Source organism: Myxine glutinosa, chromosome 9, assembly GCF_964187855.1.
Source record: "Myxine glutinosa chromosome 9, kmMyxGlut1.1, whole genome shotgun sequence".
Lineage (NCBI taxonomy): Eukaryota > Metazoa > Chordata > Myxini > Myxiniformes > Myxinidae > Myxine > Myxine glutinosa.
In genome coordinates, this window is record NC_136269.1 from 5,790,941 (window position 1) to 5,807,370 (window position 16,430).

The 16,430-nt window shown below is 41.2% G+C and overlaps 1 protein-coding gene across 2 annotated transcripts in view; it reads right to left on the reverse strand.

The window, feature by feature from the left end:
* SRP54 (signal recognition particle 54) overlaps positions 1-2,753 on the reverse strand; it is a 64,658-nt gene extending 61,905 nt beyond the window's left edge. For both annotated transcript variants that reach the window (XR_013624479.1, XM_068129610.2), the window contains exon 1: positions 2,545-2,753. Coding sequence is in view for 1 of the 2 variants with exons in the window: in XM_068129610.2 (XP_067985711.1) it covers positions 2,545-2,622 (78 nt within the window). In the remaining variant the exon portion in view is untranslated. The remainder of the gene's footprint in view (positions 1-2,544) is intronic.
* Between the last annotated feature and the right edge of the window lie 13,677 nt (positions 2,754-16,430).

Consider the following 16,430-nt stretch of genomic DNA (forward strand, 5'->3'; position numbering starts at 1 on the left):
GACGAGGACCTGTTACCTTGAGGCTTGGGCGGTAAAAAGTGAGCGGCTTTGAGGTGATCCAAGTACCGATTGGAAAATCTGTGGATTAATAATATATTTAATTGGTCCTTCATGTATGAAGATCACCATGAGTCAACATCCCAAATGATCGATAAATAATTAATCATTATTAATGATAATAATATTATTAATTAATGATTGATTAATTACAGCAAGTGCACATGTGCCTGATTGGACCAAGATGTGCTCCAAACTACCTGTTTCACACTCAACACGGAATTCCACAAGTCTGTCTGTCTGTCTGTCTGTCTGTCTGGTGGTGTTTGCTGTTTCTGGTATTTCACAGCTCGCACTTCTTTTCTGTTCCTGAGTAATTCTCTTCACCTTGATGTTTGCAGTACAGGTACGAATTACATGGTGCCAATCTGACCGATCATGAGGAGGTACCTTCCATGTCCCAGGTTCTATGATGATGTTTTTCAGGGAAGATGAACAGAAAATCCTTAAAGTATTATTTTTGGCTTTCATGGGAACGCTGGCCTCACTTCCACTCTCCATGGAAAATCTTCTTTGGTAGATGATCATCAATGGAATCTCTTACCTAGCGCTTTACAAACGAGGAAGCAAGTTCTGAAAAAGATGATTTTATAAGACATTTTCGATTGAAAACTTATGAAGCTGTGTGAACATTAAAAGGGTATAGAGTGGTCGGACGAATTACCCAAATGTACCCAAATGTAAGTGAATTTACCCAAATGAAAGCACAATGTACCCAAATGTAAGTCGTACTACGTAAAGGAAGGTTATTATATGCAGTAAAACGTTACGGTGTGCTTCTTGACGTCCAAGAAAACGAATGCGAACAGAATTTTACAAATTTTACCAAGCCATTTTAGGCCTGGCGGACATAACTCGGTATACATCTGCAGGATTCATGAATCCGTGCTGAAGCGACCACGGTGGCGGTAAGTTTACCCACATAGGTTGATCCTAGACATTAATGAAGTATAAATATTTGATCAAAGTTACACCCTACTTTCTTATTATTTGTATCAGAATGATGTGGAATATTTACCCAAATGAAAATCAAAAAAAATTGACGATTTACCCAAATGAACGGCAACCAATCAAGATTTACCCAAATGAAGATCATCTCACATGGAACGAGTCACACAAAGTGGAGTAAATATAAATATTTTATCAAAGTTACACCCTACTTTCTTATTATTTGTATCAGAATGATGTGGAATATTTACCCAAATGAAAATCAAAAAAAAATTGACGATTTACCCAAATGAACAGCAACCAATCAAGATTTACCCAAATGAAGATCATCTCACATGGAACGAGTCACACAAAGTGGAGTAAATATAAATATTTTATCAAAGTTACACCCTGTTACTTTCTTATTATTTGTATCAAAATGATGTGGAATATTTACCCAAATGAAAATCAAAAAAATGACGATTTACCCAAATTTACCTAAACCTGAACCGTAACCATAACCCTACCCTACCCTAACCCTAACAACAACTATAATCTGGTGCAGAAAATAAATGCACAATGCCCTATAGGCCACACACATTGCCCTATGGGCCATACACAATGCCCTATGGCTATGGGCCATACACATTGCCCTATGGGCCAAACACAATGCCCTATGGGCCATACACAATGCCCTATGGGCCATACACAATGCCCTATGGGCCATACACAATGCCCTATGGGCCATACACAATGCCCTATGGGCCATACACAATGCCATATGGGCCATACACAATGCCATATGGGCCATACACATTGCCCTATGGGCCATACACATTGCCCTATGGGCCATACACAATGCCCTATGGGCCATACACATTGCCCCATGGGCCATACACAATGCCCCATGGGCCATACACAATGCCCCATGGGCCATACACATTGCCCTATGGACCATACACAATGCCCTATGGGCCATACACAATGCCCTATGGGCCATACACAATGCCCTATGGGCCATACACAATGCCCTATGGGCCATACACATTGCCCCATGGGCCATACACAATGCCCCATGGGTCATACACAATGCCCCATGGGCCATACACATTGCCCTATGGGCCATACACAATGCCCTATGGGCCATACACAATGCCCTATGGGCCATACACAATGCCCTATGGGCCATACACATTGCCCTATGGGCCTGACTGTGCACACCGTAACGTTTTACTGCATAGAATAACCTTCCTTTACGTAGTACGACTTACATTTGGGTACATTGTGCTTTCATTTGGGTAAATTCACTTACATTTGGGTACATTTGGGTAATTCGTCGGACCGGGTATAGAGTTCCACATTTAATGAACAAATATGAAGAATTCGATCAGCAAAAGTTTTCAACTAAGTGGGAGAAAGTGCCGGGAGATTTCCGGTGTTATCTCTCCCAACACAACGAGCTACCATCCTGTAGGAAATCAGAGAATTCCTTCTTTCCTCAGGAATACAACCTGAGGGACAGCTGTTTGTGGACGAGAGGGGTCGGAAGACTCTACCTACCTCCTCATTAATGATGGTGGCATTGCTCAGCGAGCGCAGAGCCGCCGTGATCTTCCTGCCCATATCCGCCAGCACCATGATGCCGACTTGTTAACGCGGAAAACCGCGACGCGCACCAAAACAAACCCCACAAGGCTCGAAAGAACCCAGAGAGAGAGAGCGCAACCAGCCACCGGAAGTACCAGCCGGAACTAAAATGTGCATCCGACAAAAAAATGGTCCTAGGCCTGGCGTACAAATACAATGGGAAATGCTATATTAGAATAAGACTATAATACAATTGAATAGAATACATAGGTCACAAATGAGGTGCTGATGGTGCTCAGTCAAATATTTAAAGATCTACTTTCATTGAGGTGAGGAGGAAACCGAATGAGGGAACGTCACTTCCGCTTCCTCTTAATTAAGCCACGTAAACAAAACTTCTTCTTCTTCTTCCCCAAAGTATTGTTGTGAGCGTTTTGCGATAAGGAGCTTTGAGCGACAAAATAATCATTTCAAGTCACACTGAATCTTCTATTTTTGTTTCTTACGAGTCTCCATCAGAGAGTCGCGGAATCATTTTGAGGAACCTTAAGCTTTAAAAAGAACAGACGCCTTTTTAACTGTTAATTGTTTATATATATAATCGAGAAAAACATCCAATGTGCTTCTGGATGATTGAGGAGTGGGAGGGGTTTCAATTCTGACCAATTCAAGGAAGTCAAACATATAATATGGGTCTCTTCTCCAACGTATTCGCCATGAGGAAGAAGAAGCACAAAAGAATGAAACTTCCCCTAACTTGGAGTTCAGAGCAAAACTGACTCTGCACAAAAAAATTAACAAACAAGAAGACGTCATGCAGAGCATGATACTTGCAAAATCTGCCCCCCCCCCCCCCCACCCCCTTCCCTCCCTCCCCAAAAAAAGTTTCCATTGATACAGCAAATTGTCTTTCATCAAGATTAAAATTGACGATCTGAATCAAAGCTCGGGTTTATAGGATGAAAAGTGACCATTTAAAAAATGAAAATGGATGATTTTAGAAGTTTCACCTTAAGTTGACCTTTGACCTTTTGACCTGAAAAATAGTTGGTTTCCCTATTTACTGACTCAATGTGCAAATTCTGTTCAATTGTGAATTCAATCGGTTGATAATTGACAGTTTTCAGATGAAAATTGATGATTTTGAAAATTTGACCTTGAGTTGACCTTTGACCATTTGACCTCGAAAATAGTTCGTTTCCCAATTTAGTGACTCAATATACAAATGCTATTCAATTTTCAAGTCAATCGGATTTAAAATGGCGATTTTAGAAATTTGACCTCCAGATGACCTTTGACCTTTGACCTCAAAATCAATAGGCTTCTCAATTGGGACGACTTATACAACTTGTTGAAGTTTCGTGACGATCGGTTTAGAATTGTGACCTGTGGGCCGGTGACAAACGGACAGAACCACAAACCCAACCGACCAATATACGTACTTGAAAAATCTTCGATTCTGCAAGTAATAAAGTGAAACTTTCAACTCTTCACCTCCGCTACCGAAGGTGGATCGAGGTTATGGTTTCACCCCTGTCTGTCTGTCTGTCTGTCCGTTTGTGAACAAAATATCTCAATAAGTTGGTAACGGATTCGGAAGAAATTTGGCAGGGATGTAGAGTATGTGACAAGGACAAAATGATTCGATTTTGGTGAAGATCCGGATTCGGATCCGGCTACTAGAATTTTTAAGCGATTCTTCACCATTGGGAGATCGGGCCAAAAACTATACATAGCAGGATATCTCAAAAGGTTGTGGACGGATTTGGACGAAACTTGGTGGACCGGTTGTGTGTGTGTGTGTGTGTGTGTGTGTGTGTGTGTGTGTGTGTGTGTGTGTGTGTGTGTGTGTGTGTGTGTGTGTGTGTGTGTGCACGTGTGTGTACGTGTGTACATGTGTGTTGTGTGGTTGTGTGTGTGTGTGGTTGTGTGTGTGTGTGGTTGTGTGTGTGTGTGGTTGTGTGTGTGTGTGTGTGTGTGTGTGTGTGTGTGTGTGTGTGTGTGTGTGTGTGTGTGTGTGTGTGACAAGGACGATGATTCGATTTTGGTGAAGATCTGAATATGGATTCGGATATGAGAATTGTTTATTTTTTGTACACCACACCTTTCCTATGCCATCTCCAGGCATTGCAAATCGTCATTGCCGGGCACCGAAGGGGGCTCGGCAGTGACGCACGCTGAAAGGGAGTACTCAGTTTTCACTCTGGTTGTTTGTTATCTTGCCAAAACGAAGTTTTTGCAAGATGTATTAGTCAGCTTGTATGTTTGTTTTTATCTTGCCAAAACGAAGTTTTTGCAAGATGTATTAGTCAGCTTGTATGTTTGTTTTTTTGTTTGTTTGTTTTTTTGTTTTTTTGTTTGTGGTTAATCATTTTTTTTCCACGTTTAGATCACTCTGTAGACCACAGTTATTATTGGAAACTCCTGTAACTTCGCATATCAGAGTCCTATAGAGATACCCTTCAGCACCAAAAATTTTGAAGGTCAAGGTCAAAGGTCAAGGTCACTTTGTGGTCAATCATGGAGGTCGACGAAACCCTTATTTTTTGAGTAACTTTGATCGGATCGTCTCCAAACTTCATGGGAATCTAGTATATGGTCCGGCGCTCAGCTGATTAGTTTTTGGTGGCGATCGGCCTTGACCTTCATGGTTAGCGCTGGAGGTCGAAAATTATTGACCCCAAGGTCAAATGTTGAAATCGTTATTTTTTGAGTAACTTTGATCGGATCGTCTCCAAACTTCATGGGAATCTAGTATATGGTCCGGCGCTCAGCTGATTAGTTTTTTGTGGCGATCGGCCTTGACCTTCATGGTTAGCGCTGGAGGTCGACCTTGACCTTTGACCTTGACCTTCAGATCACTCTGTAGACCACAGTTATTATTGGAAACTCCTGTAACTTCGCATATCAGAGTCCTATAGAGATACCCTTCAGCACACAAAATTTTGAAGGTCAAGGTCAAAGGTCAAGGTCACTTTGTGGTCAATCATGGAGGTCGACGAAACCCTTATTTTTTGAGTAACTTTGATCGGATCGTCTCCAAACTTCATGGGAATCTAGTATATGGTCCGGCGCTCAGCTGATTAGTTTTTGGTGGCGATCGGCCTTGACCTTCATGGTTAGCGCTGGAGGTCGAAAATTATTGACCCCAAGGTCAAATGTTGAAATCGTTATTTTTTGAGTAACTTTGATCGGATCGTCTCCAAACTTCATGGGAATCTAGTATATGGTCCGGCGCTCAGCTGATTAGTTTTTGGTGGCGATCGGCCTTGACCTTCATGGTTAGCGCTGGAGGTCGAAAATTATTGACCCCAAGGTCAAATTTTGAAATCGTAGGTACCATATCGAGTAATACCTCATATGAATGCCCTTGATGAGTGCTTCCCAGATCTGTAAACAGTTTGACGCTATGACGTCATTTGATGACGTCATGACGAAAAAACGGAATTTTCATGAAAAAATTATTTCCTCAGTTCTCATCAAAATCTTTCAATATCTCGTGGGCAGACATTCCTCAAAGAGTCGCTTCTAGTGGATAGCAGTTCTGTTCACCTCAGTGTGACCTGAAGCAAGTCACTCATGTTCACATTTTGGCAAGATACGGTTCACCCTGTGGGTGACATAGGTTTATTTTGTTTGTTTTTTTGTTTTTTTGTTTGTGGTTAATCATTTTTTTTCACGTTTAGATCACTCTGTAGACCACAGTTATTATTGGAAACTCCTGTAACTTCGCATATCAGAGTCCTATAGAGATACCCTTCAGCACACAAAATTTTGAAGGTCAAGGTCAAAGGTCAAGGTCACTTTGTGGTCAATCATGGAGGTCGACGAAACCCTTATTTTTTGAGTAACTTTGATCGGATCATCTCCAAACTTCATGGGAATCTAGTATATGGTCCGGCGCTCAGCTGATTAGTTTTTGGTGGCGATCGGCCTTGACCTTCATGGTTGGCGCTGGAGGTCGAAAATTATTGACCCCAAGGTCAAATGTTGAAACCCTTATTTTTTGAGTAACTTTGATCGGATCGTCTCCAAACTTCATGGGAATCTAGTATATGGTCCGGCGCTCAGCTGATTAGTTTTTGGTGGCGATCGGCCTTGACCTTCATGGTTAGCGCTGGAGGTCGAAAATTATTGACCCCAAGGTCAAATGTTGAAATCGTAGGTACCATATCTTCGCATATCTTCGCATGTAACTTCGCATATCAGAGTCCTATAGAGATACCCTTCAGCACACAAAATTTTGAAGGTCAAGGTCAAAGGTCAAGGTCACTTTGTGGTCAATCATGGAGGTCGACGAAACCCTTATTTTTTGAGTAACTTTGATCGGATCGTCTCCAAACTTCATGGGAATCTAGTATATGGTCCGGCGCTCAGCTGATTAGTTTTTGGTGGCGATCGGCCTTGACCTTCATGGTTAGCGCTGGAGGTCGAAAATTATTGACCCCAAGGTCAAATGTTGAAATCCTTATTTTTTGAGTAACTTTGATCGGATCGTCTCCAAACTTCATGGGAATCTAGTATATGGTCCGGCGCTCAGCTGATTATTTTTTGGTGGCGATCGGCCTTGACCTTCATGGTTAGCGCTGGAGGTCGAAAATTATTGACCCCAAGGTCAAATTTTGAAATTGTAGGTACCATATCGAGTAATACCTCATATGAATGCCCTTGATGAGTGCTTCCCAGATCTGTAAACAGTTTGACGCTATGACGTCATTTGATGACGTCATGACGAAAAAACGGAATTTTCATGAAAAAATTATTTCCTCAGTTCTCATCAAAATCTTTCAATATTTCATGTGCGTTGGTCATGAAGACATACTATTCACCATACGAAATTATTAAGGTCAAGGTCAAAGGTCAAGGTCACTTTGCGGTCGCTTTAGACATTATATAAATGACGTCATTTGGTGACGTTATAAGGCAAACACGTATTTTTCAAGGTCACTCTCTAGAACGATTATCATCGGAATATCTCGTGGGCAGACATTCCTCAAAGAGTCGCTTCTAGTGGATAGCAGTTCTGTTCACCTCAGTGTGACCTGAAGCAAGTCACTCATGTTCACATTTTGGCAAGATACGGTTCACCCTGTGGGTGACATATGTTCATTATCTTGCCAAAACGAAGTTTTTGCAAGATGTATTAGTCAGCTTGTATGTTTGTTTTTTTGTTTGTTTTTTTGTTTTTTATCTTGCCAAAACGAAGTTTTTGCAAGATGTATTAGTCAGCTTGTATGTTTGTTTTTTTGTTTGTTTTTTTTTTTGTTTTTTTGTTTGTGGTTAATCATTTTTTTTCCACGTTTAGATCACTCTGTAGACCACAGTTATTATTGGAAACTCCTGTAACTTCGCATATCAGAGTCCTATAGAGATACCCTTCAGCACACAAAATTTTGAAGGTCAAGGTCAAAGGTCAAGGTCACTTTGTGGTCAATCATGGAGGTGGACGAAACCCTTATTTTTTGAGTAACTTTGATCGGATCGTCTCCAAACTTCATGGGAATCTAGTATATGGTCCGGCGCTCAGCTGATTAGTTTTTGGTGGCGATCGGCCTTGACCTTCATGGTTAGCGCTGGAGGTCGAAAATTATTGACCCCAAGGTCAAATGTTGAAACCCTTATTTTTTGAGTAACTTTGATCGGATCGTCTCCAAACTTCATGGGAATCTAGTATATGGTCCGGCGCTCAGCTGATTAGTTTTTGGTGGCGATCGGCCTTGACCTTCATGGTTAGCGCTGGAGGTCGAAAATTATTGACCCCAAGGTCAAATGTTGAAATCGTAGGTACCATATCTTCGCATATCTTCGCATGTAACTTCGCATATCAGAGTCCTATAGAGATACCCTTCAGCACACAAAATTTTGAAGGTCAAGGTCAAAGGTCAAGGTCACTTTGTGGTCAATCATGGAGGTCGACGAAACCCTTATTTTTTGAGTAACTTTGATCGGATCATCTCCAAACTTCATGGGAATCTAGTATATGGTCCAGCGCTCAGCTGATTAGTTTTTGGTGGCGATCGGCCTTGACCTTCATGGTTAGCGCTGGAGGTCGAAAATTATTGACCCCAAGGTCAAATGTTGAAACCCTTATTTTTTGAGTAACTTTGATCGGATCGTCTCCAAACTTCATGGGAATCTAGTATATGGTCCGGCGCTCAGCTGATTAGTTTTTGGTGGCGATCGGCCTTGACCTTCATGGTTAGTGCTGGAGGTCGAAAATTATTGACCCCAAGGTCAAATGTTGAAATCGTAGGTACCATATCTTCGCATATCTTCGCATGTAACTTCGCATATCAGAGTCCTATAGAGATACCCTTCAGCACACAAAATTTTGAAGGTCAAGGTCAAAGGTCAAGGTCACTTTGTGGTCAATCATGGAGGTCGACGAAACCCTTATTTTTTGAGTAACTTTGATCGGATCGTCTACAAACTTCATGGGAATCTAGTATATGGTCCGGCGCTCAGCTGATTAGTTTTTGGTGGCGATCGGCCTTGACCTTCATGGTTAGCGCTGGAGGTCGAAAATTATTGACCCCAAGGTCAAATGTTGAAACCCTTATTTTTTGAGTAACTTTGATCGGATCGTCTCCAAACTTCATGGGAATCTAGTATATGGTCCGGCGCTCAGCTGATTAGTTTTTGGTGGCGATCGGCCTTGACCTTCATGGTTAGCGCTGGAGGTCGAAAATTATTGACCCCAAGGTCAAATGTTGAAATCGTAGGTACCATATCGAGTAATACCTCATATGAATGCCCTTGATGAGTGCTTCCCAGATCTGTAAACAGTTTGACGCTATGACGTCATTTGATGACGTCATGACGAAAAAACGGAATTTTCATGAAAAAATTATTTCCTCAGTTCTCATCAAAATCTTTCAATATTTCATGTGCGTTGGTCATGAAGACATACTATTCACCATACGAAATTATTAAGGTCAAGGTCAAAGGTCAAGGTCACTTTGCGGTCAATCATGGAGGTCAACGAAACCCTGGCAAGATACGGTTCACCCTGTGGGTGATGTTTTATTTGTTTTTTTGTTTGTGGTTAATCATTTTTTTTCACGTTTAGATCACTCTGTAGACCACAGTTATTATTGGAAACTCCTGTAACTTCGCATATCAGAGTCCTATAGAGATACCCTTCAGCACACAAAATTTTGAAGGTCAAGGTCAAAGGTCAAGGTCACTTTGTGGTCAATCATGGAGGTCGACGAAACCCTTATTTTTTGAGTAACTTTGATCGGATCGTCTCCAAACTTCATGGGAATCTAGTATATGGTCCGGCGCTCAGCTGATTAGTTTTTGGTGGCGATCGGCCTTGACCTTCATGGTTAGCGCTGGAGGTCGAAAATTATTGACCCCAAGGTCAAATTACGAAACCCTTATTTTTTGAGTAACTTTGATCTTATGATCTCCAAACTTGGTGGGTATATAGGGTGTGGTATGGCGCTCAGTTTATTAGTTTTTGGTGTCGATCGGCCTTGACCTTCAAGGTCATTTTGAAGGTCATTCAATTTTGACCAAAAGGTAAAATTTTCAAGTTTCAGTTACCATATCGAGTAGAACCTCAAATTGAAGCCCTTGTTGAGTGCTTTCCAAACATATAACTAGTTTGACAATGTGACGTCATTTGACGGCGTTATGACGAAAAAACTGCACTTTTCATGTATATTGTATTGCTTTAGTTCGCATTGTTTAGGTCACTCTGTAGAGCACAGTTCCCTTTGGAAACTCTTGTAAGTTCGCATATCAGAGTCTTTTAGAGATACCCTTTAGCACACAAAATTATGAAGGTCAAGGTCAAAGGTCAAGGTCACTTTGCGGTCAATCATGGAGGTCAACGAAACCCTGGCAAGATACGGTTCACCCTGTGGGTGATGTTTTATTTTTTTGTTTTTTTGTTTGTGGTTAATCTTTTTTTTTTCACGTTTAGATCACTCTGTAGACCACAGTTATTATTGGAAACTCCTGTAACTTCGCATATCAGAGTCCTATAGAGATACCCTTCAGCACACAAAATTTTGAAGGTCAAGGTCAAAGGTCAAGGTCACTTTGTGGTCAATCATGGAGGTCAACGAAACCCTTATTTTTTGAGTAACTTTGATCGGATCGTCTCCAAACTTCATGGGAATCTAGTATATGGTCCGGCGCTCAGCTGATTAGTTTTTGGTGGCGATCGGCCTTGACCTTCATGGTTAGCGCTGGAGGTCGAAAATTATTGACCCCAAGGTCAAATTTTGAAATCGTAGGTACCATATCGAGTAATACCTCATATGAATGCCCTTGATGAGTGCTTCCCAGATCTGTAAACAGTTTGACGCTATGACGTCATTTGATGACGTCATGACGAAAAAACGGAATTTTCACATTTTGGCAAGATACGGTTCACCCTGTGGGTGACATATGTTCTTTTTTTTGTTTGTGGTTAATCATTTTTTTTTCACGTTTAGATCACTCTGTAGACCACAGTTATTATTGGAAACTCCTGTAACTTCGCATATCAGAGTCCTATAGAGATACCCTTCAGCACACAAAATTTTGAAGGTCAAGGTCAAAGGTCAAGGTCACTTTGCGGTCAATCATGGAGGTCAACGAAACCCTTATTTTTTGAGTAACTTTGATCGGATCGTCTCCAAACTTCATGGGAATCTAGTATATGGTCCGGCGCTCAGCTGATTAGTTTTTGGTGGCGATCGGCCTTGACCTTCATGGTTAGCGCTGGAGGTCGAAAATTATTGACCCCAAGGTCAAATTTTGAAATCGTAGGTACCATATCGAGTAATACCTCATATGAATGCCCTTGATGAGTGCTTCCCAGATCTGTAAACAGTTTGACGCTATGACGTCATTTGATGACGTCATGACGAAAAAACGGAATTTTCACATTTTGGCAAGATACGGTTCACCCTGTGGGTGACATATGTTCTTTTTTTTGTTTGTGGTTAATCTTTTTTTTTTCACGTTTAGATCACTCTGTAGACCACAGTTATTATTGGAAACTCCTGTAACTTCGCATATCAGAGTCCTATAGAGATACCCTTCAGCACACAAAATTTTGAAGGTCAAGGTCAAAGGTCAAGGTCACTTTGCGGTCAATCATGGAGGTCAACGAAACCCTTATTTTTTGAGTAACTTTGATCGGATCGTCTCCAAACTTCATGGGAATCTAGTATATGGTCCGGCGCTCAGCTGATTAGTTTTTGGTGGCGATCGGCCTTGACCTTCATGGTTAGCGCTGGAGGTCGAAAATTATTGACCCCAAGGTCAAATTTTGAAATCGTAGGTACCATATCGAGTAATACCTCATATGAATGCCCTTGATGAGTGCTTCCCAGATCTGTAAACAGTTTGACGCTATGACGTCATTTGATGACGTCATGACGAAAAAACGGAATTTTCACATTTTGGCAAGATACGGTTGACCCTGTGGGTGACATATGTTTTTATTTTTTATCTTGCCAAAACGAAGTTTTTGCAAGATGTATTAGTCAGCTTGTATGTTTGTTTTTTTGTTTGTTTTTTTGTTTTTTTGTTTGTGGTTAATCATTTTTTTTCACGTTTAGATCACTCTGTAGACCACAGTTATTATTGGAAACTCCTGTAACTTCGCATATCAGAGTCCTATAGAGATACCCTTCAGCACACAAAATTTTGAAGGTCAAGGTCAAAGGTCAAGGTCACTTTGTGGTCAATCATGGAGGTCGACGAAACCCTTATTTTTTGAGTAACTTTGATCGGATCATCTCCAAACTTCATGGGAATCTAGTATATGGTCCGGCGCTCAGCTGATTAGTTTTTGGTGGCGATCGGCCTTGACCTTCATGGTTAGCGCTGGAGGTCGAAAATTATTGACCCCAAGGTCAAATGTTGAAACCCTTATTTTTTGAGTAACTTTGATCGGATCGTCTCCAAACTTCATGGGAATCTAGTATATGGTCCGGCGCTCAGCTGATTAGTTTTTGGTGGCGATCGGCCTTGACCTTCATGGTTAGCGCTGGAGGTCGAAAATTATTGACCCCAAGGTCAAATGTTGAAATCGTAGGTACCATATCTTCGCATGTAACTTCGCATATCAGAGTCCTATAGAGATACCCTTCAGCACACAAAATTTTGAAGGTCAAGGTCAAAGGTCAAGGTCACTTTGTGGTCAATCATGGAGGTCGACGAAACCCTTATTTTTTGAGTAACTTTGATCGGATCGTCTCCAAACTTCATGGGAATCTAGTATATGGTCCGGCGCTCAGCTGATTAGTTTTTGGTGGCGATCGGCCTTGACCTTCATGGTTAGCGCTGGAGGTCGAAAATTATTGACCCCAAGGTCAAATGTTGAAATCCTTATTTTTTGAGTAACTTTGATCGGATCGTCTCCAAACTTCATGGGAATCTAGTATATGGTCCGGCGCTCAGCTGATTAGTTTTTGGTGGCGATCGGCCTTGACCTTCATGGTTAGCGCTGGAGGTCGAAAATTATTGACCCCAAGGTCAAATTTTGAAATCGTAGGTACCATATCGAGTAATACCTCATATGAATGCCCTTGATGAGTGCTTCCCAGATCTGTAAACAGTTTGACGCTATGACGTCATTTGATGACGTCATGACGAAAAAACGGAATTTTCATGAAAAAATTATTTCCTCAGTTCTCATCAAAATCTTTCAATATTTCATGTGCGTTGGTCATGAAGACATACTATTCACCATACGAAATTATTAAGGTCAAGGTCAAAGGTCAAGGTCACTTTGCGGTCGCTTTAGACATTATATAAATGACGTCATTTGGTGACGTTATAAGGCAAACACGTATTTTTCAAGGTCACTCTCTAGAACGATTATCATCGGAATATCTCGTGGGCAGACATTCCTCAAAGAGTCGCTTCTAGTGGATAGCAGTTCTGTTCACCTCAGTGTGACCTGAAGCAAGTCACTCATGTTCACATTTTGGCAAGATACGGTTCACCCTGTGGGTGACATATGTTCATTATCTTGCCAAAACGAAGTTTTTGCAAGATGTATTAGTCAGCTTGTATGTTTGTTTTTTTGTTTGTTTTTTTGTTTTTTATCTTGCCAAAACGAAGTTTTTGCAAGATGTATTAGTCAGCTTGTATGTTTGTTTTTTTGTTTGTTTTTTTTTTTGTTTTTTTGTTTGTGGTTAATCATTTTTTTTCCACGTTTAGATCACTCTGTAGACCACAGTTATTATTGGAAACTCCTGTAACTTCGCATATCAGAGTCCTATAGAGATACCCTTCAGCACACAAAATTTTGAAGGTCAAGGTCAAAGGTCAAGGTCACTTTGTGGTCAATCATGGAGGTGGACGAAACCCTTATTTTTTGAGTAACTTTGATCGGATCGTCTCCAAACTTCATGGGAATCTAGTATATGGTCCGGCGCTCAGCTGATTAGTTTTTGGTGGCGATCGGCCTTGACCTTCATGGTTAGCGCTGGAGGTCGAAAATTATTGACCCCAAGGTCAAATGTTGAAACCCTTATTTTTTGAGTAACTTTGATCGGATCGTCTCCAAACTTCATGGGAATCTAGTATATGGTCCGGCGCTCAGCTGATTAGTTTTTGGTGGCGATCGGCCTTGACCTTCATGGTTAGCGCTGGAGGTCGAAAATTATTGACCCCAAGGTCAAATGTTGAAATCGTAGGTACCATATCTTCGCATATCTTCGCATGTAACTTCGCATATCAGAGTCCTATAGAGATACCCTTCAGCACACAAAATTTTGAAGGTCAAGGTCAAAGGTCAAGGTCACTTTGTGGTCAATCATGGAGGTCGACGAAACCCTTATTTTTTGAGTAACTTTGATCGGATCATCTCCAAACTTCATGGGAATCTAGTATATGGTCCAGCGCTCAGCTGATTAGTTTTTGGTGGCGATCGGCCTTGACCTTCATGGTTAGCGCTGGAGGTCGAAAATTATTGACCCCAAGGTCAAATGTTGAAACCCTTATTTTTTGAGTAACTTTGATCGGATCGTCTCCAAACTTCATGGGAATCTAGTATATGGTCCGGCGCTCAGCTGATTAGTTTTTGGTGGCGATCGGCCTTGACCTTCATGGTTAGTGCTGGAGGTCGAAAATTATTGACCCCAAGGTCAAATGTTGAAATCGTAGGTACCATATCTTCGCATATCTTCGCATGTAACTTCGCATATCAGAGTCCTATAGAGATACCCTTCAGCACACAAAATTTTGAAGGTCAAGGTCAAAGGTCAAGGTCACTTTGTGGTCAATCATGGAGGTCGACGAAACCCTTATTTTTTGAGTAACTTTGATCGGATCGTCTACAAACTTCATGGGAATCTAGTATATGGTCCGGCGCTCAGCTGATTAGTTTTTGGTGGCGATCGGCCTTGACCTTCATGGTTAGCGCTGGAGGTCGAAAATTATTGACCCCAAGGTCAAATGTTGAAACCCTTATTTTTTGAGTAACTTTGATCGGATCGTCTCCAAACTTCATGGGAATCTAGTATATGGTCCGGCGCTCAGCTGATTAGTTTTTGGTGGCGATCGGCCTTGACCTTCATGGTTAGCGCTGGAGGTCGAAAATTATTGACCCCAAGGTCAAATGTTGAAATCGTAGGTACCATATCGAGTAATACCTCATATGAATGCCCTTGATGAGTGCTTCCCAGATCTGTAAACAGTTTGACGCTATGACGTCATTTGATGACGTCATGACGAAAAAACGGAATTTTCATGAAAAAATTATTTCCTCAGTTCTCATCAAAATCTTTCAATATTTCATGTGCGTTGGTCATGAAGACATACTATTCACCATACGAAATTATTAAGGTCAAGGTCAAAGGTCAAGGTCACTTTGCGGTCAATCATGGAGGTCAACGAAACCCTGGCAAGATACGGTTCACCCTGTGGGTGATGTTTTATTTGTTTTTTTGTTTGTGGTTAATCATTTTTTTTCACGTTTAGATCACTCTGTAGACCACAGTTATTATTGGAAACTCCTGTAACTTCGCATATCAGAGTCCTATAGAGATACCCTTCAGCACACAAAATTTTGAAGGTCAAGGTCAAAGGTCAAGGTCACTTTGTGGTCAATCATGGAGGTCGACGAAACCCTTATTTTTTGAGTAACTTTGATCGGATCGTCTCCAAACTTCATGGGAATCTAGTATATGGTCCGGCGCTCAGCTGATTAGTTTTTGGTGGCGATCGGCCTTGACCTTCATGGTTAGCGCTGGAGGTCGAAAATTATTGACCCCAAGGTCAAATTACGAAACCCTTATTTTTTGAGTAACTTTGATCTTATGATCTCCAAACTTGGTGGGTATATAGGGTGTGGTATGGCGCTCAGTTTATTAGTTTTTGGTGTCGATCGGCCTTGACCTTCAAGGTCATTTTGAAGGTCATTCAATTTTGACCAAAAGGTAAAATTTTCAAGTTTCAGTTACCATATCGAGTAGAACCTCAAATTGAAGCCCTTGTTGAGTGCTTTCCAAACATATAACTAGTTTGACAATGTGACGTCATTTGACGGCGTTATGACGAAAAAACTGCACTTTTCATGTATATTGTATTGCTTTAGTTCGCATTGTTTAGGTCACTCTGTAGAGCACAGTTCCCTTTGGAAACTCTTGTAAGTTCGCATATCAGAGTCTTTTAGAGATACCCTTTAGCACACAAAATTATGAAGGTCAAGGTCAAAGGTCAAGGTCACTTTGCGGTCAATCATGGAGGTCAACGAAACCCTGGCAAGATACGGTTCACCCTGTGGGTGATGTTTTATTTTTTTGTTTTTTTGTTTGTGGTTAATCTTTTTTTTTTCACGTTTAGATCACTCTGTAGACCACAGTTATTATTGGAAACTCCTGTAACTTCGCATATCAGAGTCC